Source organism: Ovis canadensis, chromosome 15, assembly GCF_042477335.2.
Source record: "Ovis canadensis isolate MfBH-ARS-UI-01 breed Bighorn chromosome 15, ARS-UI_OviCan_v2, whole genome shotgun sequence".
Classification (NCBI taxonomy): Eukaryota; Metazoa; Chordata; class Mammalia; order Artiodactyla; family Bovidae; genus Ovis; species Ovis canadensis.
The window spans coordinates 63,604,930-63,632,291 of record NC_091259.1 but is presented as its reverse complement, the minus strand read 5'-3'; the positions used below and the strand labels follow the sequence as shown (position 1 = coordinate 63,632,291).

Sequence of the window (27,362 nt, the reverse complement as noted above, 5' to 3'; positions counted from 1 at the left end):
CATCTGCCTGCCCCGCCAGCCAAGGTGCTGGCTCCTCAGCGTCCTAGACTGAGCCCAGGGCCCGGTACTTAGCTGAGACACCTAGCTGGGACAAAGCTGAGGGTCATTTCCTCCTTTCAGTGCCAGGCAGGTGGCAGAGACCATTGTAGTCTCCCCGGGTCATGGGGAGGAGTCCTGGTAACATGTGGCTCCCCTCCCCCTCTCTGAGAATCACCCACCCACAGCATACCTTCACCTCAAAGAAGGCTGAGCCAAAGGTGGGCCACTTGAAGATGAGCTTCAGGAAGGCCAGCTTGGCCTCCTCCTTGGACTTCCCCGCGTGCTTGTTGAAATAGGCAACGATGGACTGCAGAGGGAGGGTGGGTCAGAGTCCTCTCCCCTGCCAGTCCTGTCCCCCTCTGCACTGTCAGCAGCTCTCAGGCACCATGGAGGGCCAGGCAGTCTCCCACTAATACCAGTTAATAGACTCCTGACCGTGCTTCCCTCCCCAAAGCAAGCAGGCCAAACAGTATCAAGGAAAACCGGGTCACCTTAGTAACCAGGACCAGACAAATTGCTGCGAAGTGACCAGCTGAATTTACAGGGGTCACAAGAGATACTTCCCTGGGCTACTGTCCAGCACCTGCCCCCTTGACCCTGGGGTGTCCAGAGACCCATTCGGAAGCAGGGGGGGCCTGTTCCCACTGTCTCCCTCTGTGCTCACCCGCTTCCAGTCATCAGGCGAGACCTGCCGGATGAGGTCCTGGGGCACCAGCTCCCGGAGCAGCTTGGGGATACTGGGGAAGTAGGACTTGTCCTCCTCAAACTTGACCCTGTAGATGAGCGCCCCCAGCTGCAGCACCTCTTCCCGCGTGCACTTGTGGTAGCCTCGGAGGTACTTGGGCAACTCCTGCCAGAGACAGAGAAGGTCACAGGCATGGAGGCACCTGGAGGAAGCAGGCTTCTCCCCTTAAACACCCCCACCATGAGGCTGGGTCCACCTGCTCCCCAAGGCAGGGAGGCACAGGACAGGGAAACAGCCTTATACTGCACAGATGCAGCGCTTTACAGTTTTAAATCAGAGCCGGGGTGAATATCATCTCATTTACTCTCATAACAGTCCAGTGAGGCAAGCAGCTCCATTTCAAAGATGAAGACACTCAGAGGGACCAGCTGGGGCGCCTGAGACTGTTCCATAACTCCAGCACCCCCTCCAGGCCAGCCCTTTCTTGGGAAAAAGCCTCTGTGACTGGCCGCCTCCCACTGTGTTCCCTTGAGACCCACAGGCTTCCTCAGCAGCACCAGCCCCTCCCCCACCTTTCAGACCCAGAACCGCAGTTGAAGATGAGCTGACCGAAAGCAAAGATGAAGCCTCTAATGCTGCCCACGGGCTCCTGGAAACTTAACAACCGTCTTACCCACTCTCTGAGGAGTAGGGATCCGAGGACGCCCTGAAGACACGCTGCAGAGCAGGAGCTACCCAGCCACCTTGAGGTCTACTCAGCAGGCCTCTGCCCCACAGTCAGCACTCAAGGCAGCAGCACAAGCACAGCCCAGAGCTCCCGGGCAGCTCACCTGGTAATAGTGGAAGATGGAGTCGGCCATGGGGTCCTTCCCCGGCACGGTGGTGGTCCACAGCTTCTTCATGAAGAACACTTGGTAGGTCAGCGAGGGCACGACTCCTGCGGCAGAGGGCAGGCGGTCACCCAGAAGATGCCAGCACAGAGGGCTGTCCCACCCAGCACCAGCCCTAGAGGAAGCCCCAGCCTGGGGCCCCACCCACATGGACTTCAGGTGTGGCACTCAGCCAGCACCTGCCAGCCCCTGACCTCAGACAATCCCAGGACTGAGCCTCACGTTACCATCCCTGACAGGCCGGGCTTTCTTTATCCAGTCCGTCAGGTGTCGTACAAAGTCGAAGAAGAAGTCATTCTCAGGGACGCTGATAACCTAGGGACACGGTCGTTCTAGTCCACTCATTTTAATTTGAGCAATACTGAGTCCTCTGATTTTCCCACCCAAGGCCTCCCCGACAACCCCTTCTCCAGAAAGATTCCTGCTTGCAGCCAGGGTGGGTGTCTGTGGATCAGCCCCATGTGCCCCAGTTTTGCCTGCTGAGTGTCTGGCCAGTGACAGTGACTCCACTCATTCAGCAGAGTCACTGATCACTGCCCTAGGACCCTGGGGAAAGAAGGCTGAGATGGGAGCCCAGTCCCTGCTTTGGACGTTCTCTGGCATCCATTTCCTGAGCCACCCGCAGACTCTAGGTCCCTCCTGCCCAGGTCCAGGACCTCACTCAATCACTTCGGGTCACAGTGTCCAGCACAGGGTCAGACTAGTGAGGGGTCAGACTAGTGAGGAGACAGACATGAATTCACACAGAACTTTGGGTGAGCAACAAGAGGAAGTGCCTGATCTGTGCAAGGGTCAGGGACGCCCCCAAGGGAAGGGCTTTAAAGCTGGACCTTTGTCCCCCCATATTTATGTCCATGGGAGTCAATGAGGGGTGGAGGCAGGGCCCTGTGCTTCAGAGCCACACCTACCTGGATCTGAGTCCCTGCTGTGTGATCTGGGATAAGTTACTTAACCTTTCTGAGCCCAGGGACTTGTGATCTATTAGTGGGGATAGTCACCCTCTCTCTTCAAGGGCTTTTTCAGAGGTGAACTGACAGCCTGGGAGCTGAGGGACCAGTCAAATCAAATCTGGAAAGTACATGTGTCGGGGGGCAGGGTGAGGAGCCTAGTGTGTCCAGAACACAGAGTGCCATGTGGCTCCCAAGAGAGCTGTAGCCAGGCTGTGCAATGGCTCAGAGGAGAGAGATATAGGGACAGCAGCTGCATGGAAGGGGCCACTGCAGGAATGTAAGGAGGAGGCAGAATCAGAGGCCGTGTGCAAGAGTGCCTCTTCCTCTCTTGCCCCATCCTTCCCTTCTGTCTCTCTCCCTACCCGCACTGTTCCATAAGCTCCCAGAGGCCCAGCAAATTTCCCAGTAGACAGCCCAACAGCAGGTAGATTAGCAACCAATGACCACCCATGACCCACCTTATCTGCAATTTTGACAAAAAGGCTGAATCCCTCAGAGGACTTGAGGAGCAGCCGGCCAGCGATGTTCTGGCAGAAGTCCTTGGCCTTGGTGCTAGACTCCACCTCGAAGGCCTGGTGCAGAAAGGCAATTGCTTGGCTCTGGCAGGGCCTCTTGCAACCCTAATGGCTGGGCCTCAGATAGAGCCCCTTCCCATTCAAGACACCCTCCTTCTGAGGGGGCTTCGCCAGAGCGCAGCACAATGCTTAGGTATACAAACTACTATGTATAAAATAAACAAGCTACAAGGATATACTGTACAACACAGGGAATATAGCCAATATTTTATAATAACTTCAAATGGAATACAACCTTGAAAAACTGTGATTCATGGGCTCCCCTGGTAGCTCAGTGGTAAAGAATCTGCCTGCCAATGCAGAAGGCACGGGTTCAAACCCTGATCCAGGAAGATCCCACATGCCTCAGAGCAACAAAGCCTGTGAGCCACAGCTAGTGAGCCTGTGCTCTAGAGCCCAGGAACCACAAATGCCGAAGGCTGTGTCCCGAGAGCCTGTGCTCCGCACCAAGAGAAGCCACCACAGTGAGAATACTCCATGCCGCAACAAGGAGCAACCCCCGCTCGCCGCAACTAGAGACAAGTCTGCGCAGCAACCAAGACCGAGCACAGCCAAAATAATAAAATCATCTTTAAAATGGTGAATCACTGTGTTGTACAGCTGACACTCATAATATTGTACATGAACTGTACTTCCACTAAAAATAAATTTTAAAAACAAGTAAGAGCACCTTCTGTCTGGATCTTCCCAGATAGTGCCCTTCCCAACCCCCCAGGCAGTTCCAAGCCTTGGCCTCCAGGGTCCTGAGTGTGGCTGTACAAGCATGAGTGTCGGCGGAGGCCAAGGAAGCGCAGAAGAGACAGGGGCGGCGGGGGGGGGGGGGGGGGGGGGTGTTGCAGCGGGGGGGGCAGGCGGTGGAAGAAGAGAGACTGAAGGAGGGAGAAAACAAACTCCAGAAAGGTGAGCGTCACGAGGGAGGAAGCAGCCCAGACGGGCTGGGAGGGATAGGCGAGTCCGGGGAGGTTTAGAAGGAGGAGGGTGGTTTGGGGGTCGGGGAGGATGTTCCATGTAACCTACCACCGGGGACAGGAGAGGATTTTAGCAAGATTTTCTGTCCTTGTGTCTAGAATCCTATAATAGTATTTCTGAGTCTCTAGTCTCTAGACAAGTTTTTTAAGCTGCTTTTCAAACCAAAAGTTTCAATGTTGGCCTTGTTTATCTGAATGAGATGCTGTGCTGGGATGGGGAAGGGGGTGCAGATCAGAAGTCAGCCTGACCAAATGGGTGTGACAAGAAGACGAATAAGACCTCTGCCCAGGGGACCAAGGCAGAGGGGACTCACAAGTCAAGTGAAAAGGAGGGAAGGGGTCTGCAGGAGAGTGGACTTAGGATAACAGGGGAGGTCTGGGGCTGTGGAGCAGGCAGGCCTGTGCCCAGGAACAGAATGGGCACCGGGGAGGTGACATCAACACAGCTCAACTCGGAGGGAGAAAGACAGAGCTCAACTCGGAGGCAGAAAGCACGTTTCTGCAAGACAAGGGAGGGATGACCTTGTCAAGGAAGCTGATCCAGTTAGTGGGAGGCTAGACCAGGAACCCAAGGGCTCCTGACCCAAGGAGTCTATGGCCCCAATTCCACTGAAGGCCACGAGAATGGGGGCAAAGATAGGGGTGGTAGGGGAGAGGCATCAGGGCCGCCCCATGTCCCCAAGGGAGCCAGGTCCTTCAGGGGCCCCCACAGACGACGAAGCCAGAGCCCCTTACCTCGTCAGTGTCGTCAGGAAAGTAGACCTTGTGGAAAATCTGGGTGGTTTTGTGCTGGATGGCTTCCACCTCCACCAGGTGCGGGGGGTACTTCCGGGACCCATTTCTGAAAACCAGGTCGGGGGGGGAGGGGCCAAGTCAGGAGGCAGCCGTGGGAAGCAGAGAACAGAGGGAACTTCGGAGTCAGGCAAACCCCAGTCCTAATCCCTGTCCACCACTTCCTACCAGGCGACAGGCACAAACTCAAGCCTTTTGTTCCTCGTCTGTAAAACGAGATGATAATGGTGCCCACCAATAGGGATGCAGAGGGGACCAAACAAAGCAAAGGGTGCAAGTGAGCTTCGCAGAGTATGCAGTGCAACCCAGGTGTCTGCCTCCCCAACAGACTTGACAGAAAACAGCTTTCTGAGCAACCAGACTCTCAAGCTGTCCAGAATGGTACTAGGCACTGCAACCTTTGTCTACAGGGCACTGGGGGACCCCAAAGATGAGTCCCAACCACTGATGGTGAGGTCATGACCTCAGCATCGCCAAGGGACTCGTCCCCCTAGCCCATGTGGCCAGAAGCACATCCCAGTGCCCATACTGCCTGCTGCCCCCTGTCCCTTGCAGACGGCCATACCTCAGGGCTTTCTGGAGTCGCTGCAGGCAGTCGATGGCAAGTGGGCAGTGCTTGCGGGACTGCAGGAAGCGCTGCACGTGGGGCAGGAGGATGTTGCTGGGTGGGAAGAGCCCTGTGCACAACCAGAGCAGCTCCCAGCCCCGCTCCTCACTGTACCTGCGGCAAGAGGCTTGGTGTCCAGCAGGGCTCCTCACCAGGGCAGCACATGCCTGCCCTCACCCCCACCCCTCTCTGAGACCAACATGGACCCACCCACTCGACAGATCCAAATAGTGCTACTCAAAGTGGGGTCGACCAACCTACCCCAGGCCACACACTTCCTTGTCACTCGGAGGTAAAGTGCTTGTACCAAAATGAAAATCAGTATGTAACCAAGCACTCTGGTTCAGTTAAGTTTTTGTTGTTTTTTTTTTTTTAAGCAAGACTTTCCTATGAAGGAAGCAGTATGTGGTTTATTCTAGCAGGAGCTTTTTAACTCATCTGTTACTTGAAGCAGGAGACAGAGGTTCGATCCCTGGGTCAGGAAGATCCCCTGAAGGAGGAAAATGGCAACCCACTCCAGTATTCTTGCCTGGAGAATTCCATGGACAGAGGAGCGTGGCAGGCTATGGTTCAGGGGGTTGCAAAGTCAGACACAACTGAGCAGCTGAGCACAATGAGCATGATTACTTGAGTAGCACTGAGTTAGACCAGCCCCAGAGCTCCCTCAGGCACTCCTCTGAGCTCCTTGGGCTTGGAAAAAGGGAAGCTTGGAGGGCTTCCAGAAGGAGGTGGCATCTGATCCAGGCTCTGAAGGATGAGGCAAATTCTAATATGCAGCAGATATGAAAGGTTTTCTTGGCTGTGGCATGTACAAAAGTTTAGCTGTGTGAAAAGATCTGACACGGTCCAGTGGTGGATTTGTGTAAGAGATGGAGAGAGTGACAAGGCTGGGGAGGGAGTTGGAGGCCTAGGAATAAGGGGAGAGGGTGGGGCTTGCCTCTGGCTCTGAGATGAGCATGTGCATGACTCCCCCTCCTGCCACGGTCTGGGCCATCAGGGAGGAGGTGACACCCTCCGGGGTCCAACACCCCCAGCCCATGAGAATTTATAGCCGGAGCTTCTAACAGCCAGCCTGCTCAGCCTGAGTGAGGGATGGGACAACTGCTCAGGAGAAGCACCCGCAGGCAGACAGCGGCACCTGGGCTGGAGACAGGTGTCCAGAGGAGGGCGTCCAGGCAGTGGGCAGCGGGAAATGAGGAGCAGCTGGGGCTGTTCAACTTGCGGGAGGATAGACTCCAAGGGCACAGCCACCACCTTTGGTTCTTGACCCTCCTCCATGGACCTTGAGGGAGAGCCCCGAGGACACCTTCCTGCTCCAAGTGAAGGATGAAGGCTCCCAGGCAGAGCTGCTGCTGCCTCGGCAGGGAGTGAGCTCCCTGTCTTACCTTCAGCTGTTAGCCCCAGGGGTGGGGGCCTGCCCCTCGCCCTCCCACCACCCCGGCTAACCTGATGTGGTTGTCAGTCAGCTGCTTCAGGATCTGCACATACACCTCGTCCTTGAGGGGCTCAGCCTTCAGGGCTCCCTCGAAGATCTGGTCGGTGAGCTCATTGACTGAGCGCATCCTCTTGGACGGGTAGTCGCCCATGTACTTGAGCACAGGTGGGGAGCCGTCAAGGAAGGCCGTGGCCAATCAGGAAGCACTGGCCCGGGAGGCAGGTGGCCACTCTCTCCAACAGGGGCTGCCCCTCCCTGACCCTGTGGCCCTGGCCTCAGGCTGCTCACCCAGCAGATGGGCATAGTGTGCCAACACTGCTCTGCATGCCTGCTGCCCAGCCTCTTTCCCCAGCTCCTCTGGCCACCCTGCTCCAGGCCCCAACCTCACAACAAGAATCCTTAGAGCAACCAGAACCAACTTTCCAAATCCCAGATCCAACTGTACCACTCCCCTTGGCCGCAGGACACAATCCGAGCTTCTTAACAACCCTGGGGTACCTTTCATCCATTGGCCCAGGCCTTTGAATTCCCTTCTTGAACTCAGCACTCTAGCTGTGCTGAGTTAATCTGTGCCCTGGAAACAGCCAGGCTCTGTTTTTTCAGGGCCTTTATGCATGCTTCTCCCTCTGTCAGGAACCTTCTTCACCCATCTCACCCAGCTCTGCCTGGGAGCCTTCATCAAGAAGCCTTTGACGGGCCCGGGCAGGTCTCCAGCCTAGATGTCATTTCCTCCAGGAAGCCCTCCCTTCTCTCCAAGGCCAGGTCAGGCCACTGTGCTGTTGGGCCCCATCACAGCACTGACCCTGACCGGCATGTCTCCCCTCTCAATTACGGGCACCATGAGGCCAGAGTCTGCTCACCCCTGTGTCTCCATGCCTGGCCCAGCACACGGCACAGTTTAAATCTATCAACCAAATGACAGGATGTAAGGAGACAGTGGACGGGGCAGCCCCCAGCACCCTGGTGAGGGAGTCACCCCAGGCCCCAACAGGGCTCCTCGGAAGGAAGTAGGTGACAAAAACCCTAGAGGCCCAGCCTGGTCCCACCTTCCCCTGGGGGACCCCTCCCCGTGGCCCCTGCCTGCCCTCCATGTCACCCCCAACCCTCTGTGGATGCGGATATCAATGAAGGCCATGCAGGCTTCCTGCGAGAGCTCCTCGCTGCCCAGGATCTTCTTGAGCAGGGCCTGCTTGAGCGGCTCCCGCGTGTGGCTCCACAGCCTGTCCTTGCCACGGGCCTTGGACACCATGACGCGGCTCAGTGTGTGCTTGGGTGGGGGCCTGAGGAGCACAGACAGTCGGCACTGACGCCCAGGTTATAACTCCAGCCCCATCCCACCCCGTGCAGGAGGCTGAGCATAGGGAACCGGCCCTGCACTTCCCTGCTGTCCCCTGTGACCTGGGATGACTCACCAGCTCTGCCCCAGCCTTACTTTCTCAGCTGACAAATGGAGACACTAAGGCTGGCCCCGGCCAGCCCTGCCTACCTCCCCAGCCTGCTCGCCCTGGCTTCTCTCTCTCCCTCTGCTCAGGCCATGGCATGCACTGCCCATGGCACTCCTCCACCCGGCAGCCCAGACACCATTTCCCCCAGGAAGCCTCCTCTCCATCTCCACCCCTACCCAGCATCTCCATCACAACACCGGGCACACAAGACAACAGCTGCCTGGTTTCACGCCTGCCTCCCCACCAGGACCGAGAGTCCATGAGGCAAGAACAGGCTCGCATCCTGAGTGCCCAGGACTCCACCTAGGGCGGCACAGTCACAGGATCTTAAAGGAAGGAAGGATAAGATGACACGACATGAGAAGGGTCACCTCGATAGACTGAAACTGCCCTCTGGCTCCCTCTGACCTGGGCCCTTCTCATAGATGGGGGCTCCACAAAGTGACCCCGCTACGCAGGCCGGAGAGTAGCAGAAGCCTGTAGTTCCTCGCCTGTCTCCCTTTCCCCATCACCTGAAGTAGTCGTAGGAAAACTCCTCCAGCGTGTAGGGCTTGGCGCGCACCTCGGGCTCTGCCGTTCGCAGCTGCAGGAGTCGGATAACGTCCTGCCTCTGGTCGGGGGTCATGGTGACCAGGGCCTAGAGACCAAGAGACAGGAGCTGAAGTCAGCTCTCCAGCTAGGGGCCCTGGATCAACATGGTAAAGCCCAGAGCCTTCTTGACTGGGGCTGGGGTAGGCTGCCTTCATGGGGGTGGGCCCTGGGCCTGTCTGACCCAGGAGCTCCTTTCCTTCTGGGGAACCTATGACATTACCACTGCCTCCACCATGCTGGGCTTAAGAACCTTCCATCAGTGCCCTGTCTGAACAAGGTGGGGTCATCAGAAAGCCTAGAGAAGGCAGAGGACACCGTGAGAGAAGTGGCTCAGGAACCACCTGGAAAGCTGGGTTCCGAGTCCTCAGTGTTGGCTGGGGGTATGGGAGGGGGATTCCAGAGGAGCCAGGGCCTACCTTCCCAGCTCTGACCTCACTGCCTTTTTAGACAGTGCAAGCCCCATCCCCATCCTCCCATCCCCTAGGCCACTCTCCTCTGATCCCCAAGCCAGGGCAGGTCCTCATCTGAAGCAGTTTCTAGGCTCTTCTCCACCTGGTACCAGTTTAATAGTTGCCCCAACTCTTAAGTTTGTGGTCCCATGAGACCCCTGGATCATCTTCACAGAAGCTGCACAGCATGAATCTACAGTAATCCCCCACTCTTATTTTATGATGTGGGAATAAGACAAGGAGGGACCAGAGGAGCCTCCCATCCGTCTACTACCCCCCAGCCAGGCCACATACCACAATCTCCCTCGGTGGCATAGTGACAGTAGGCATGACATAAACGCAGTCAGTGGGGAAGTCCCCACGCTGCTTGGTCCTCTCGTTGATGCCGCTGGCCCAGCCCGAGTTCATCACCTGTTCGCCCGTGTCGTGGTCCAGGATGAGGAGGTCCCCCTTGGCGAAGCTGAGGAAGCCGGACTCCTCACCGGCTGGAAGGCAGAGGTGGGCGGGGCCGCACGGGTATCAGGGGAGGGGCAGAGAGGTCAGAGGTGGGTTGGAACACCTTTATTTGGGTTGATGATCTATAAGCCTCTCCTCCCACTGGAACAACCCCCCGCACAGACACGGTCATTGGTCGAAAGCCTTCCGTGGCTCCTCACTGTCCTAAAAGAAATTCCTCGACAGGCTCACGAGGCCTATTGCTAGGACTGTCTTCCTGACTTCCTCTGGCTCCGCCTTCTTGCCCCTTCCCCCTTCCCTCACCCATTTCAGCCAAACCGATCTATCTGCAGTTTCCAGCCTCCAACCAGTGCTCTCCAGCCTCTGCTCTGTGACCCTCTCTGCCCCAAACATTCTGCTCACACAAACGTCCCTCCTGAACCCCAGGCTGCATGGGGGCCACCCCCCTATCCAGGTTCCCATAGCCTCTGAGCTTCCCAGGTCACTGCTCTGTTACAGGGACTGTCACGGTCTGCTCCCACCCCCTCACTGCGATGGCAGGGCTGGGGTTCTTCTCTTTCTCGAGCTCTGCCCAGGACCTCAAAGGCCTATGGACCAGGGATACACGGTTTATAGTTGCTAATGCTGTCATCACTTGAAGATGGTATTTGGGGAACGCTGAGGAGGAACCCCTGATCTCATGTGGAGAAGGTGGCAGGTGATAAGTATTTAGGATCAGGGGGAGGAAGGTTTCCCACAGGGCACAGATCAAAGACACAGAGGTGAGCTGTTGGTCCATTTGGCCCAGCAGGTGTCTGGGGAAGGCAGAGTAACAGGCACTCGAGATCTTGAACATCAGGCCAAGGCCAGGGCATGCGATCTACCTAACACCCTGACCTGGGAACCAGCAGCTGGTGCCAGGAGCCACTCACCAGGGTTGGGGTTGTCCTGCAGGGCCACTACATACTTAGACCTCTTGCGGAGCCCCTCCAGGAAGGTGACCACCAGGTCACGGATGTCCTCAGCATTGCTGGAGGTGAAGGTGTACTCATCCCCCTTGATGGTGGCCAGCGTGAAGCTGGGAGCCGCCAGCTTCGCTCCCCTGCAGGACCAACACGGAGAACAGGGCCCCGTCGGGGTCAGTCCGGCACAGCCCAGGTCAGAGCAGCCCAGTGAGAGCAAGACACGGCACTCCCTAAAGGAGACCAAGGCCAGCCCAGTCAGGAGTGGCCTGGCCAGAGAGAGGCTGGCCCGGCCAGGGTGACAAAGGGCCCCGGGAGCCACGGCTCAGCCTGAGTCAGCCACGGCTGGGCCAGAGTCATGCATGGTCTGGGGAGGCCTGCCTGGGGAGCTCACTTCCCTTTTGTTGTCTAATTCCTACTCACCCTTTAGGGCTCAGCCTAGATACCATTTCCTCCAGGAAGCCCTCCCACAGACCTCAGCACACTGGTCCCTACTTGAAAAAATGGCTTATTTGATGTCCATCTCCCCTCTCAACTGCAGCTACAAGAGAACAAGGATTATCTTGGCACCACGGCATCCCAGGTGCTCAGTCAGAGCTGGACATGACCCAACTCTGGTCCACACTGGACACAGCTCAGAGACACTCCTACAAGCCCTGGATGGGGGGGAGGCACTGCATGGACGAACCCATTGCAGGACCCACTCCCAACACTGCTCCCATATGCACCGTGCTTCTCTGTTTACAAAGACTCCCATCAACTGTGGCATTTATTCCTCACCACTGTTACTCTGTTATTGCAGGAAAGTTAAGACCTCCATTTGAGAGATGAGGACATGGAGGTGAAGCCCACTCAGGCCCCCAGATGTCAGGCCAGCTCTTTTTGCACATGCTCGACCGTCCCTGACTGTTCTAACCACCCAAGTCCATCTCAGCACAACCAGGAATATGCCATGAAGACCCACCCCCGACCCTACTGGGAGGAAGGTGCTGGGGGTCTGCAGGGCACAGCACATGCTCTCAATCACGTGCGAGCAGAACAGGCCACTGCCTGTCTCTGCATCTTGGTGATGTCCTCTGTGAGGCGGGGGCTTCCCTCCAAGGCCCCCATGACCTGCAGGAAAGACCTCGGGGCCCTCTCCTCCCTGCTCTGTCTGACTGTGTCTCCATCTGCCCGCTTCACTTCAGAAAGTGTTGAATCAGGACCCCGCATTTGAGTCCCACCCCTGCCACTGGCCTTTGTGCAGCTCCGGACAAGTCCCCGCCCTGCACTAAAGCGGGATGTGAGGGGCTAGACTGACCTACTGCTGGACACAGCCATGATCTCGGGGAAGGACAGCTCCAGAAGCACCTGCTCCTGCTCATCCACGAAGTAGACACCTGTCCAGTTGACCGCCACAATGACGTCGTTCTTGGGGAGGTTGGGGCCTGGGGCAGAGACAGGGGCACTGAGAGGGCGCCAGCCCAGTCCCAGCCCCAGCCCTTCCCAATCCTCATAACCACCATGGAAATGGCCAGCGCGGGGTATACTGATGTCCATTTTACAGATGGGAAAACTGAGACTTAGAGAACACAACTTCCCCACAAGCCAAAACCCCAGGTGTGGTGGGAAGAGAGTGCTGGATTAAGGAACTGGATTTACACACTGTCCCTACCATGGGTCTGTGCGACTTGGGACAAGGCCCTGAGAGTAGTGTGGTAGGATATGGAGTGGGGAGGGTCACACTAACTGAGCCCCAAGGGTTCCCTCCAACCTGATATTTGTGGTTCTGCAAAGCCAGCACCAGCACAGGGCCTGGTATGGAGCAGGTGCCTGATGCTGACGCCCAAGGATGACTAAGCAAATGGCCCGTGTGGGTTTGTGAAGGCTGCATCCACTCTCAACTTCATGGGGTCAGCCACCCTATTCTGTACACAGTAGGTGTTTTAATGATCACAATACTCAATTGCTCCACCCAGTGTGTGGCTGAGCACCTACCAAGTGCCACAGAGCCCTACTGGACTGCAGAGAGGGAGGACCCACTCAGTGCACAGACCTGGGGACCAAGTGGCCACACGAGCAGAAGGCTGGCTGATCGGGGAGTCTGGCCCCGGCCACTCCCCTCCCCTGGCTATGAGCTGGAGCCCTCGAGGGAGGGACGGGAGGCAGGAGGGCTGGGGGTACCTGAGAACTTGTAGGCTTCATAAAACCTGGAGAAGAGCAAGGGCCACTTGAAGCGGGCATAGTTGACCACATCTTCTTTGACCTTCTGAGCATCAGTTCTCCTCTGGGCATAAATCCCCTGGAGGCGCACAGACAAGGACAGGGGAGAAAAGACATGGCACAAGCTCTGTCCCTGTCCCCAAAGCCAGAAGTGGGCTATGTCCTTGTATGCACCACGGCCTCACCTCACCCCACCAGCCCGCAGCGACCCCATCACTCTGTCTTCCTCTGATTCCACCAAGAGCAGTGAGCCCTTGAGACACAAGGGCAGCAGGCAGGAGAGGTGTTTGGGGAACAAGAACATGAGTGGCTAAGGGTGGGGGAGCGGTGCCAGACATGACCAAGAAGAGGGAGTAGGAAACGGGTGGGCAGGAGCCAGGTCATACAGAACTGTGGGTGAGGCCACCCAACACTGTGAGGCTGGGCATTTAGTGGAAACTGACAGGTGAACCTGAGAGTTAGGAAGACAGCAGCGTGGAGAATGGTTGGAGCCTGAAGGGGGCAAGCAGCTGGGGGACAATCTGACACTTCCACAAGAAATGAATGCACCAATGTTTTATTGTCTGAAAATATCCTGCTGCATTTTAACAAGAACTTGGTGGGACTGAAGTAGGACTGAAGTGATCAGAATGAACTTACGGTTTTTATCACCTACAAATACAAGCACGGATAAAGACACGTGTGTCAACACCTAAGCGGTTGCATTTCCATGCACTAAGAGGGCCCAGAAGTGGTGCCATCCCAGGATGGCAGGACTTCCCAGGTGGTCCAGTGGTTAAGAATACACCTTGCAATGCAGGGGATTTAGGTTCGATCCCTAGTCAGGAAACTAAGATCCCACATGCCGCTGAGCAACTAAGCCTACGAGCCATGACTGCTGAGCCTGTGTGCTTTGGAGCCCGTGCACCACAACCAGAGAGTCCATGCGCTGCAAGGCAAGACCCACATGACGTAACCAAGATCCCACACGCTGCAACTAAGACCTGATGCAACCAAATAAGAAAAAAGAAAAGAAAAACCAGGAGTTGTGAGTATTCAGGAACAAGGGGCTCAGTGCCTCAAATCTGAGCTAATCTCCAATAGCCCAGAAAAAATAGTGGGTATGTGTGCTGGGAAAGTCACAGCAGAAGTGGGACAGTGTTAACAACTGGTGAATCTGGGTGACGTGTATACTGTACACAGCAGGTCTATTTTTTTTTAACCTGCAACTTTCTCATAAGCTTGAAATTATCTCAAAATAAAATATGTTTGCCCCTCTGACCCTAATAATCACACTAATTCACATCTATCCACCATACCAGGGGTCTGGCCCAGGGCTCTGGACCACGCAGGCCAGGACACCACCATCCAGCAGAGACCCAGTGAGCTCAGTCATGGGCTCTGGGAGGGCAGAGAGCACACCTGTTTTGCCCACAGCTGAGTCTCCAGGGTCTGCTGCGGTGCCCAATATATGACAAGCACCCCAAACGAAAGGAATTCATGAACAATGGCACCCAACCCAGAACAGGCCACATGTCACATGCACCTTGGTGGTGGACACTGAGGACCCGGGGAAGGCAGAAGAGCCGAGGTGGGGACGGAGGCTGGAGCTGCTGGGGTCTTCAGCAGCTGACCAAGAGTGAGGGGTGAGGGAGAGGAGGTTGCCAATGTCAGAGAGAGAGGCAGAGAGGGGAGGAGAACATGCATCTCTTCTGGGAACGCTGAGGACAGGAAGGTCCTTGGGGGTGAGCCAAGCCTAGAAGCAGAGGGGGTACCAGGAGCATTCAGGTACAGGTGATACAGGTGGAGACCTGTGGGCAGCTCACCAGGGAAGGCAGAGCTCAGGGGGAGATCTATGGAGCTCCCGGGTTAGGAAAGAGGCCGCATGGGGAAGGGGATGAGACACACTGATCTTGGAGCCTTGACAGCTTGTGTGCAAAGATGATTCTGGTCTTCTACAACCAGGGCCTGGAGATTGGGGGGTGGCCTATGGGTCCCCTCCAGCAGCCAGAGTCCCCCCACCCCACCAGGCCCCCCCTGCCCTACTTGGGGTGGGTCTGTTAGTTTAGAACAGAGCTACTCAGGGCTGGTTATGGGCCTGGGGCCTCAAATAAGAGGCAGAGGAAGGCCTGTACCTCAAATTCCCCAGGCAGGAAGTTGGGCCAGAGCTCTTCCAGGGAGAAAGGAGGTGCACCTCCTAGAAGCTTCTCTAATGTGCAACCACCCTCCTGACCCACAGGAGGATTTCATCCATCTGTGTCCCTCGTGTCCAGCCCAGAGTAGAGGGCACAAAACACCAGTGAACCGATGTGCACAGTGGAGAAAGGCCACTGGGAGCCAGGAAGTCAAGGTGCCGTCTTGTCCCCCCAGTCCCATGGACAGACAGATGTCGGGTAAGAGCTGTGACCCCTTTGATTTCTCAGGTCCCTACCCCTCATCCAGGTCACCATAAAGCCCTCCCTTCGAAACCCCAGCCCTCTGACCTTCTTGTGGGCCGCGATGGCCAGCTGGGCCCACTTCTCCAGCGTCCTCAGGGGCGTGATCTCGCGGTCAGGGATGTAGGTGGGCACGAGGTTCAGCAGGCGCTCCAGGATCATCTCGGAGCCATAGTCCACGAAGTACTGCTGGGAGGCCAGTTCAGCCAGGTCATCCTCCTAGGGAGGTGGAGAGCTCATCAAAACAAGCTCTGGGAAGCTGTTCCGGGCCACCAAGCCTCCTGTACTTTCAGACCCAGCCCTGGGGACTCTGTGCTCTGCCTGACTCACCAGGAGCTCCCGTCTGCTTGCTGGAACCATGAGCAGCCCAAGCGCAGGGTCCCCCTTGCCTGCTCCTGGATCCCCCTCTCAGCACCAGCACAGAGCTGGACTATGCCCAGGGGCACATGAGCTGACCCAGAGAGACCAGCCAGCCCATCGGTACTGGGTCAGCCACTACATTCTCAGCCTGGTGAGAAGGGCCTGCCCTGGAGAATAGGAGGCCTGGGTGTGAGACTGTCAGAAGTAGGTGGATGTATCACCGTGACTACCTCCATCACCACCACGACACTACCTGGGGATAGTCAAGGTACTGAGCAACCACTGGGCTATACAGCAGAGGCTGCAGAGTGCCAGGTGGGCACTAAGCATTTGCCCCTTTTCTGCCTAAGCCTGGTGCATGGCAGCCCCAGAGATGCCTGCCTGGGGCTCCCTTGGGCTCTGGAAGCAGGAGCCATAGAGAAAGACTCTTGGGCACCTTGAAGACAGTAGTTTTCCAACCAGCTTAAAGTATTTCAAAAGTTTAGCAACTGATATGGCTATACTAATAAATTCTACTTGAATATCAGTTCACCATGGAGAAGGAAATGGCAACCTACTCCAGTACCTTTGCCCGGAAAATCCCATGGATGGAGGAGCCAGTAGGCTACAGTCCGTGAGATCACAAAGAGTCGGACACAACTGAGCGACTTCACTCACTCACTTATCAGTTCACCAACACCAAAACCACCATTATTATCCCCACCACCATCCTTACCACCATCATCATCACTGCCCTTACCATCACCTACGCCATCACTACCTCCACCATTGCTGCCTCTGCCGCCAACACTTCCCTTCGTTTCCATCCTCATTCCTCCATCTAATCACTCAGCAGAACCATAAATGTCATAAAACCATCAAAAACAAAGCACCCACATCGATCCTGTCCTCAGAGATAAAAGGATACATGTTTGCAGACTTTGGTCTAAATGAGTGGATCTCTTACTCCTTTAGAGAAGTTTCTAGAGTAATTCAGAACAATGCAGCAGGATGCACAGAATAAGATGGTAGACTGAAAGGGCCAGAGTTCACCTTCTCTCATGAAAACACCAAAACTACTGCTAACTGCTGGAGAGTCATCAACAAAAAAGGACTGGAACCTGCCAGAAAAGATACTCTACTTCCAAAGACAAAGAAGCCACAGTGAGACAGTAGGAAGGGTGCATTCCCCGTAAAATCCAATCCCATATATCCTGGGTGGGCAACCACAAACTGGAAAATAATTACATTGCAGAAGCTTTTCCATAGGAGTGAGAGCTCTGAGTCTCATGTCAGGCTCCCCAGCATGGGGGTCTGACCAAGGGAGGAGGAGCCCCCGGAGCATTTGGCTTTGAAGGCCACCTGGGCTTAATTGCAGGAATTTTACAGGACTGGGAGAAACAGAGACTCCAGTCTCAGAGGGTGCAAACAAGGTTTCACATGCACGTGGACCCAGGGCAAAGTAGCAGCTCCATAGGAGCCTGCAGGTCTTGGAGGGTCTCCTGGGGAGGTAGCGAGGACAACCATGGCTCACTGTGAGGACAAGTACACTTGTAGGGGAGGGACTGGGTATTCTTAGGCATAGAGTTGTCCTGGAGGCCACCATTTTGACATCAAGATGTGGCCCCACTCAACAGCTGAAGGTGCCAATGCTGTGATGCACCAGGCCGAACAACCAAAAGGACAGGAACACAGCCCCATTCCATCAGCAGACAGCAGCTTAAAGTCTTCCTGAGCCCACAGCCATCTCTTAAATATACCCCTTGACACAGCCTTGCCCACCAGAGGGACAAGATCCAGCTCTGGCCACCAGTGAGCAGGCACCAGTCCTTCACACCAGGAGGCCTGCACAAGCCTCTTAGACTAGCCCTGTCCACCAGAGGGCAGACACCAAAAGCAAGAGGAACTATAATCCTGCAGCCTGTGGGGCTGCAAACACAGAAAGACAAATTGAGACAGCAGAAGACTATGTTCCAGATGAAGGAACAGGATAAAACACAGAAGAGCAACTAAGTGAAGGGGGGACAGACAACCTACCTGAAAAAGAATTCAGAGTAATGATGGTAAAGATGCTCGAAGATCTCAGAAAAAGAATGAAGGCACAGACGGAGAAGATGAAATAAATGTTTAACAAAGGGCTAGAAAATTTAAAGAAAATTAGAGATGACAATAACTGAAATGAAAAATATACTAGGAGGAAAGATAGAATGAAGCGGAAGAAAGGATATGTGAGCCAGGAGACACACAGGTGAAAATCACTGCCATAGAACAGAAAGAATAAAGGGAAAAAATGAAATGAGGACAGTTTAAGAGACCTCTAAGAAAACATTAAACACACTAACATTCACGTTATACAGGTCACAGAAGAAAAGGGAGAGAAAGGGCTGAGAATATATTTGGAGAGATAACAGGTGGAAACTTCCCAAATACAGGAAAGGAAACAGCCACCCAAGTCCAGGAAGCAAAAAGTCCCATACAGGATAAATTCAAGGGAGAACATGCTGATACATATTAATATACTGACAAAAACTGAAGACAAAAAGAAAATATTAAAAGCAACAAGGGAAAAGCAGCTTAGGAATACCCATAATGTTATTAGCTGATTTCTCAGCAGAAACTCTGCAGGCCAGAAAGGAGAGGCAAAATATATTTAAAGTGATGAAATGGAAAAGCCTACAAACAAGAATACCCAACAAGGCTCTCATTCAGATTTGATGGAGAAATCAAAAGCTTTACAGACAAGTAGAAGCTAGGAGAATTCAGCACCACCAGACTAACTTTGCAACAAATGCTAAAGAAACTTCTCTAGACAGAAAAGTCTACAACTAGAAACAAGAAAATAATGACTGGGAAAGCTCACTGGTAAAAGCAAACATACAGTAAACATAGGAAATCATTTACACACAAAGATGGTATCAAGCCCAGCAATTGTGAGAAGAGGGTACAAATGCAGGATATTAGAAATGCATTTGAAATGAAGCGACCAGCAACTTAAAACAATCATGGATACATGTAGACTGCTATATTGAAACTTCATGGTAACCACAAACCAAAAATCTACAAGAGATACACACAAAAAAAAGAAAAAGGAATCCAAACACAACACTAAATATAGTCATCAAATCACAAGGGGAGAGAACAAAAAAGGAAGAGAAGAAGCAAGAATTACAAAAACAATCCCAAAACAGTTAACAAAATGGCAGTAAGAACATGCGTAAGTGAGTGCTAAGTCACTTCAGTTGTGTCCAACTCTTTGCGACACTATGGGCTGTAGCCTGCCAAGCTCCTCTGCCCATGGGATTCTTCAGGCAAGAATACTGGAATGGGTTGCCATACTCTCCTCCAGGGGATCTTCCCAACCCAGAGACTGAGCCAGTGTCTCTTACATCTCCTGCATTGGCAGACAGGTTCTTTACCACTATCGCCACCTGGGAAGCATGCTGCTGCTGCTAAGTCGCTTCAGTCGTGTCCGACTCTGTGTGTCCCCATAGACGGCAGCCCACCAGGCTCCCCCGTCCCTGGGATTCTCCAGGCAAGAACACTGGAGTGGGTTGCCATTTCCTTCCCCAATACATGAAAGTGAAAAGTGAAAGGGAAGTCGCTCAGTTGTGTCTGACTCTTAGTGACCCCATGGACTGCAGCCTACCAGGCTCCTCCATCCATGGGATTTTCCAGGCAAGAGTACTGGAGTGGGGTGCCTTTGCCTTCTCCCAATAAGAGCATACATATTGGTAATTACCTTAAATGAAAATGAATTAAATGCTACAACCAAAAGACATACACTACCTGAATGGATACAAAACCAAGACCCATGTATATTCTGTCTACGAGAAACCCACTTCAGATGTAGGGACATACACAGACTGGAAGTGAGGGGATGAAAACACATATTCCATGCAAATAGACATCAAAAGAAAGCTGGAGTAGTGACACTCCTATTAGACAAAATAGGCTTTAAAATAAAGACTGTTATAAAAGACAAAGGAGGACACTACATAATGACCAAGGAGTCAATCCAAGAAGAAACTACTATAAATATATAGGCACCCAACATAGGGGCACCTCAGTATATAGGGCCAATGCTAACAGCCATGAAAGAATGTATTGACAGTAACACACTAATAGTGGAGGACCCTAACATCCCGTTTACGTCAATGGACAGATCATCCAGACAGGAAATCAATAAAGAAACACAGGTCTTAAGTGACACATTAGACCAGGTGTTCAGTTCAGTTCAGTCGCTCAGTCGTGTCCGACTCTTTGCGACCCCATGAATTGCAGCACACCAGGCCTCCCTGTCCATCACCATCTCCCAGAGTTCACTCAGACTCGCGTCCATCGAGTCAGCGATGCCATCCAGCCATCTCATCCTCAGTCATCCCCTTCTCCTCCTGCCCCCAATCCCTCCCAGCATCAGAGTCTTTTCCAATGAGTCAACTCTTCGCATGAGGTGGCCAAAGTACTGGAGTTTCAGCTTTAGCATCATTCCTTCCAAAGAAATCCCAGGGCTGATCTCCTTCAGAATAGACTGGTTGGATCTCCTTGCAGTCCAAGGGACTCTCAAGAGTCTTCTCCAACACCACAGTTCAAAAGCATCAATTCTTCGGCACTCAGCCTTCTTCACAGTCCAACTCTCACATCCATACATGACCACAGCAGAAACCATAGCCTTGACTAGACGGACCTTAGTCGGCAAAGTAATGTCTCTGCTTTTTAATATGCTGTATAGGTTGGTCATAACATTCTTTCCAAGGAGTAAGCACCTTTTAATTTCATGGCTGCAGTCACCATCTAAAGTGATTTTGGAGCCCAAGAAAATAAAGTCTGACACTGTTTCTACTCTTTCCCCATCTATTTCCCATGAAGTGATGGGACCGGATGCCATGATCTTCGTTTTCTGAATGTTGAGCTTTAAGCCAACTTTTTCACTCTCCTCTTTTACTTTCATCAAGAGGCTTTTTAGCTCCTCTTCTTTAACAGATATTTATAAAGCATTTCACCCAAAAGCAGCAAATGCACATTCTTTTCAAGTGTACACAGAACATTCTCCAGAGTAGATCACATGCTGGGCCATAAAGCTAGCCTTAATAAATAAAAAGTGAAATCACATCAAGCATCTTTTCTGACCATAAAGCTATGAAATTAGAAATCAGCAACAAGGAAAAAAATGTAAAAAAAAAACACAGACACATGGAGGATAAACAATAGGCTACTAGATAATCAATGGAGAAATCAAAGGGGAAATCAAAAAATTCCTAGAGACAAATGAAAACAAAAACATGATAATCCAAAACCTGTGGAATGCAGCAAAACTGTTCAAGAGGGAAGTTTATACAACACAATCTTACATCACATCAGAAGAAAAATCTCAAATAAACAATCTAACATTACACCAAAAGCAACTAGAGAAAGAAGAACAAACAGAGCCCAAAGTTAGTGGAAGGAAGAAAATCATAAAAGATCAGAGTAGAAATAAATGAAATAGAGACGAAGAAAATAATCCCAAAGATCAATGAAACTAAAAGCTGCTTCTTCAAAAAGATAAGACTGATAAACCTTTAGCCAGACTCATCAAGAAAAAAAAGGGAGAGGGGGCAAATCAATAAAATTAGAAATGAAAAAAGGAGAAATTACAATACCACAGAATACAAAGGATTTTGAGACTACTACAAGCAACTATATGCCAATAAAATGGACAGTCTAGAGGAAATGGACAAATTCTTAGAGATGTACAATCTTCCAGAACTGAACCTAGAAGAAATAGAAAATACGAACAGACCAATCACAAGTACTGACGTTGAAACTGTGATTCAAAAACTTCAAACAAACAAAAAAATCCAGGACCAGATGCCTTCACAGACTAATTCTATCAAACATTTAGAGAAGGATTGACATCTATATTTCTGAAACTGTTTCAAAAAATTGCAGAGGAAACAACACTCCCAAACTCATTCTATGAGGCCACCATCACCCTGTTACCAAAACCAGACAAAGATATCACCAAGAAGAAGAAAATCACTGATGAACACAGACACAAAAACCCTCAACAAAATACAAGCAAACCAAATTCAACACTACAGTAAAAGGCTCATGCACCATGATCAAGTGAGATTTATCCCAGGGATGCAAAAATTCTTCAATATTGGCAAATCAATATGATCAACCTAATACATGCAGAAAACTGAAGAATAAAAACAATATGGTCAACCTCATACAAGCAGGAAAAGCGTTTGACAGAATTCAACAGCCATATGTGATCAAAACTCTCCAGAAAGTGGGCATAGAGAGAAACTAACTCAACATAAAAAAGGCCATATATGACAAAACCACATCTAACATCCTTCACCATGGTGAAAAACTGAAAGTATTTCCTTTAAGACCAAAAACAAGAGAAGGATGTCCACTCTTGCCCCTTTTGTTCAATGTAGTTTTGGAAGTTGTAGCCATGTCAATCAGAGAAGAAACAGAAATAAAAGGAATCCAAACTGAAAAAGAAGTAAAATAGTCACTGTCTGCATATGGTATGATACTACACAGTAAGTCCCCTACATACGAACCTTCAGGTTGTGAACTTTCAAAGGAGTACACGTGTTTGCATGTCCAGGCACATAAGTCAGTTCATGCATCTGGCATACATTGTCACGTGTGTGCACCCTCTCCGAGTGGCTGTACGTCTGTGTACTTTACTGCACAGTACTGTACAGCGTACAGTAGATGAACTCAACATCTTTATCTTTATTTCAAGCTAGATTTGCAAGAGGATGACTTTGTTGAACTCCTTGCTATGCAACACAAGGAGTTTACTACTGAAGACCTGATGGAACTGGAGGCCCAGACAAAGGACAGAGACAAGAGGAAGAAGTAACCAAACAGATTCACAACACAGGGAATGGCAAGATCTTCTGGATTTGAGGAGGCACTATCAGTTTTGAGGCACAGAACCTAAGCACAGAACAGTGCACGAAGCTTGCAGCTGCTGTTTAGAATGCCATCCAGGGCCACTGTGTCATGATGATGAGAAAAAAAGAGCTTCTACCCAGACATCACTGGATCATTTTTTCAAGAGGGTAGATAGAATTGAATCCAGCAAGGAGCCAGAACCTGTGCCATCAGTGTCAGACGTGAGTGAGATTGCAGCTTGCCCTCCATCTCCTGGTGCTGGTGACCCTTCAGCTCTACCATCTCCCACCTCCTCTCCCTCCTTCAGGCCATAACCTTCTTGCCTGTTTACTCAATGCCAGCCTCTCTATGCCAGCTGTTGTACTGTACTTTGAAGGTACTACATGCAAGATTAGAAATGTTTTATTTTGTTGTCTTTTATGTGTTATTTGTGTGAAAAGTACTATAAGACTATATAGTACACTACTATATAGCTGATTGCGTTAGTTGGATACCTGTCAGACATAAACAAATTAGACTCATGAATGCACCTCAGAACAAAACTCGTTCAAATGTAGGGGACCTACTGTACATGGAAAATCCTAAAGATGCTACCAGAAAACTACTAGAGCTCATGAATGAACTTGGTAAAGTTTCAGGCTACAAAATTAATATGAAGAAATATCTTTCATTTCTATACACTAACAACAAAAATCAGAAAGAGAAATTAAGGAAACAATCCCATTTACCATCACATCAAAAACAATAAAATACCTAGGAATAGATCTATGTAAGGAGGCAAAAACCCTGTACTCTGAAAACTGTAAGATGTTGATGAAAGAAACTGAAGGTGACAAAAACAGATGGAAAGATACACCATGTTCTTAGATTAGAAGAATCAATATTGTCAAAGTGTCTATACTGTCCAAGGCAATCTATGGATTCAATGCAATCCCTCTCAAATCACCAATGGCATTTTTCACAGAACTAAAATAAAAACCTTTAAAATCTGTATAGAGACACAAAAGAACCCAAATAGCCAAAGCAATCTTGAGAAAAAAGAAAAACGGAGCTGGAGGAGTCAGGCTCTCTGACTTTAGACTGTTTACTACAAAGCTACAGTCAAAACAGTATGGCACTGGCACACAAGTAGAAATATAGATCAATGGAACATGATAGAAAGTCCAGAAATAGACCCAGGCACCTCTGGTCAACTAATGAATGACAAAGGAGGCAAAACTACACAATGGAGAAAAGACAGTCTCTTCAATAAATGGTGCTGGGAAAGCTGGACAGCTCCATGTAAAAGAATGAAATTAGAACACTCTCTAACACCATACACAAATATCAGCCCAAAATGGATTAAAGACCTAGATGTAAGACTGGATACTACAAAACTCTTGGAGGAAAAGATAGGCAGAACATTCTGTGACATAAATTGCAGCAATATCTTTTCCAATCCATCTCCTAGAGTAGTGAAAATAAAAACGAAAAGAAACACATAGGAAACTCAAATGCTTTTGCACAGCAAAGGAAATCACCCACAAAACAAAAAGATAACAGAATGGGAGAAAATATTTGCAAACAATGCAACCAGCAAGGAATTAATCTCCAATATGTACAAACAACTCACGCAACTCAGCAGCAAACAAACAACCTAATCAAAAAATGGGCAGACGATCTAAATAGACATTTCTCCAAAGACATACAGATGGTCAAAAAGCACATGAAAGATGGTCAGTATCACTAATTATATCAGAGAAACACAAATTAAAACTACAGTGAAGTATTACCTCACACCCAATCAGAAAGGCCATATTCAAAAAGTCTACAAGTAATAAATGCTGGCAAGGATATGGAGAAAAGGGAACCCTCCTACCTTGCTGATGGGAATGTAAATTTGGCATGGCTATTGAACAACTAAGCACAGCACGCTATGGAAACAGCATGACAGGTCTTTTAAAAACTAAAAATAGAACTACCATGTGATCTAACATTCTCACTCCTGGGCATATATCCAGAGAAACCCATACTTTGAAAAGATATATGTGCCCCAGTGTTCACTGCAGTGCTGTTTATAATAGCCAAGACTGCCAAGCAACCTAAATGTTCATCGACAGAGAAATGGATAAAGAATATGCCGTGAAAGTGTTAGTCGCTCAGTCATGTCTGACTCTCTACAACCCCATGGACTGTAGCCAGCCAGGCTCCTCTGTCCATGGAATTCTTCAGGCAAGAATACTGGAGTGGGTAGCCATTCCCTTTTCCAGGGGATCTTCCCAACCCAGGGATCGAACTCAGGTCTCCCACACTGCAGGCAGATTCTTTACCATCTGAGCCACCAGAGAAGTCCAAAAATATGTCATGCATATATATATACACACACAGAAAAAATATTGCTGTTTAGTTGCTAAGTTGTGTCCAACTCTCGCAACCCCATGGACTATAGCCCACCAGGATCCTCTGTCCATGGGATTTCCCAGGCAAGAATACTGCAGTGGATTGCCATTTCTTTCTTCAGGGGATCTTCCCAAACCAGGGATCGAACACACGTCTCCTGCTTGGCAGGTGGATTCTTTACCACTGAGCCATCTGGAAAGCCCCACAATAGATTATTCAACCATTAAGAAGAATGAAATAATGTCATTTGCAGCAACATGGATGGACCCAGAGATTATCATACCAAGTAAAGTAAGTCAACGAAAGACACATATCATATGATATCTCTTATATGTGGAATCTAAGAAAAATTATACAAATGAACTTATTTACAAAACAGAAAAAGACATGCTGACTTCAAAAACAAATTTCGGGTTACCAAAGAGGAAAAGAGTGTGGGATAAATTTGGAGGTTGGTATTAACATATATACACTACTAAGTGTATTAATAAAATAGATAATCAATAAGGATCTACTATATAGCACAGGGATTTCTATCAATACTCTCTAATAAGCTATATGGGAAAAGAATCCAGAGAAGAATGAATATATGTTCACATATAACTAAATCACTTTGCTGTAAACTGAATCTAACACAACATTGTAAATCAAATATACTCCAATATAAATAAATAAGTAAATAAAATGATTTGATAGAGATTTTTTAAAAAAGAACAATACAGCAAGTTGTGAAGCATGTACTCTGCGCCATGCAGTCACTAGAGCAGGGCAGGAACACCTCCCACAGGCAGGATTCAGGCTATTCTCCAAAGCCCTCGCTCCGGTGTGCCATGCTCAGTCACTTCAGTCATGTCTGACCCTGTGGACTGTAGCCTGCCAGGCTTCCCTGCCCATCACTATCTCCCGGAGTTTGCTCAGACTCGTGTCCATTGAGTCAGTGATGCCATCCAACCATCTCATCCTCTGTCGCCCCCTTCTCCTGCCTTCCATCTTTCCCAGCCTACGGGGTTGGTGTTAAACCTAAGAGGAGCCTAGACGACGCCCTGCCTCCATGTGGCTAACCTTCCCACTCACTGATGGTGAGCCAGGGATAGCAACGCTCAGCCAAACTCAGCAAACAGGCAACTAAGAAGCAAGCAAGCTCAGCCAGAAAATTAGCTCTCACTCACCTTCTCACACCTGTACTCCCCAAACTTGACCCCTCGCACCACCTGCTGGTAGATGAGGTTAGTGGCCACATTGTCTTCTGAGGGGTTGTGCCAGGGTGTGAAGACCTCCTTGCGGAAGAAGAGCCTCCACGGGGCGTTGCGCTCCTGGGCACCCTGCTCCTTGGCGTACTGTTCACACTGGGAGATAGCATCCATGACGTGGTCACTGCCACTGCCCAGAGAGGACACCTGCGGGCAGAGGGTTAGAGGTCACCCAGCGGAAGGGTGAGCAGGCAGGGAAGGACTGCAAGGAGCCATCAACTGCACCAGCTGTTCTGGTTCAGATGGAAAACCAAGGCTCAGGGCAAGGAGGGGTCTGCCCAGGTCACCCAGGAGGCAGACCAGCAGAGGGGAACCCCTGGATCCCACCATGGGCACTGAGCTGGCATAGCAACCAAGGGATTCCTATTTCCTAATGGAAGCTTTTTGTGAAACTCTGATGGGCACATGGTCACTGAAGACACAGAAGGTATCTGTTGGTGAGAGAAATGGCATCAGAAAACATGTTGCCATCACTGGACCTGCTAGCATGGGGGGTGGGGGCATCTCTGCAGCCTGTGGTGATCCTAGGTGTGCAGGCAAAAGTTACCCACATCCAGACCCAGCTCAGCTTCCCTGGTAGCTCAGTGGTAAAGAATCCATCTGCCAATGCAGGAGACACAAGAGATGCAGGTTCGATCCCTGGGTCAGGAAGATCCCCTGGAGAAGGAAATGGCAGATTCCCCAGAAAAGGAAATGCAACCCACTCTAGTATTCTTGCCTTGGCAAATCCCATGGACAGAGAAGCCTGGTGGGTCACAGTCCACGGGGTCGCACAGAGTCAGTCACGACTTAGCGACGAACCAACAAGGCCGGGCTCAGCAGAGAAGGCTCCAGGCCCATATGTGCCCCGAGAGGCATACAGTCTAGGTCTAGGTGGTGCGAAACAAGTGCAAAGAAACTACCGTTCCTGATAAGGAATCATAAGTCCATTTGCAAACAGGAAAACTGGATCTCAGAGCCAGTGGCTCTCTCTACACCATGCTCTTTCTCTGTCATCAGCAGAGGGTTGGATCCACCTGGGCACCTATGTGAGCAGCGAGCCCTGGGCTTCAATC

General features: G+C 51.0%; 1 protein-coding gene across 5 annotated transcripts in view; it reads right to left on the bottom strand.

Moving 5' to 3' along the window:
- Positions 1–27,362, bottom strand: part of MYO7A (myosin VIIA) — a 113,343-nt gene that overhangs the window by 16,610 nt on the left and 69,371 nt on the right. For 2 of the 5 annotated variants that reach the window (XM_069555469.1, XM_069555467.1), the window contains exons 31-46: positions 26,227–26,454; positions 15,488–15,658; positions 12,987–13,104; positions 12,124–12,250; positions 10,794–10,963; positions 9,721–9,911; positions 8,899–9,023; positions 8,064–8,221; positions 6,953–7,106; positions 5,465–5,620; positions 4,843–4,948; positions 3,023–3,136; positions 1,842–1,929; positions 1,555–1,661; positions 704–889; positions 230–346 (exon numbers count right to left, since the gene is read on the bottom strand). In XM_069555469.1, coding sequence (XP_069411570.1) covers positions 230–346; positions 704–889; positions 1,555–1,661; positions 1,842–1,929; positions 3,023–3,136; positions 4,843–4,948; positions 5,465–5,620; positions 6,953–7,106; positions 8,064–8,221; positions 8,899–9,023; positions 9,721–9,911; positions 10,794–10,963; positions 12,124–12,250; positions 12,987–13,104; positions 15,488–15,658; positions 26,227–26,454 — 2,316 coding nt within the window. Of the gene's footprint in view, positions 1–229; positions 347–703; positions 890–1,554; positions 1,662–1,841; positions 1,930–3,022; positions 3,137–4,842; positions 4,949–5,464; positions 5,621–6,952; positions 7,107–8,063; positions 8,222–8,898; positions 9,024–9,720; positions 9,912–10,793; positions 11,057–12,123; positions 12,251–12,986; positions 13,105–15,487; positions 15,659–26,226; positions 26,455–27,362 lie in introns of all 5 variants that reach the window. The other 3 variants (XM_069555466.1, XM_069555468.1, XM_069555470.1) reach the window with 3 other exon arrangements.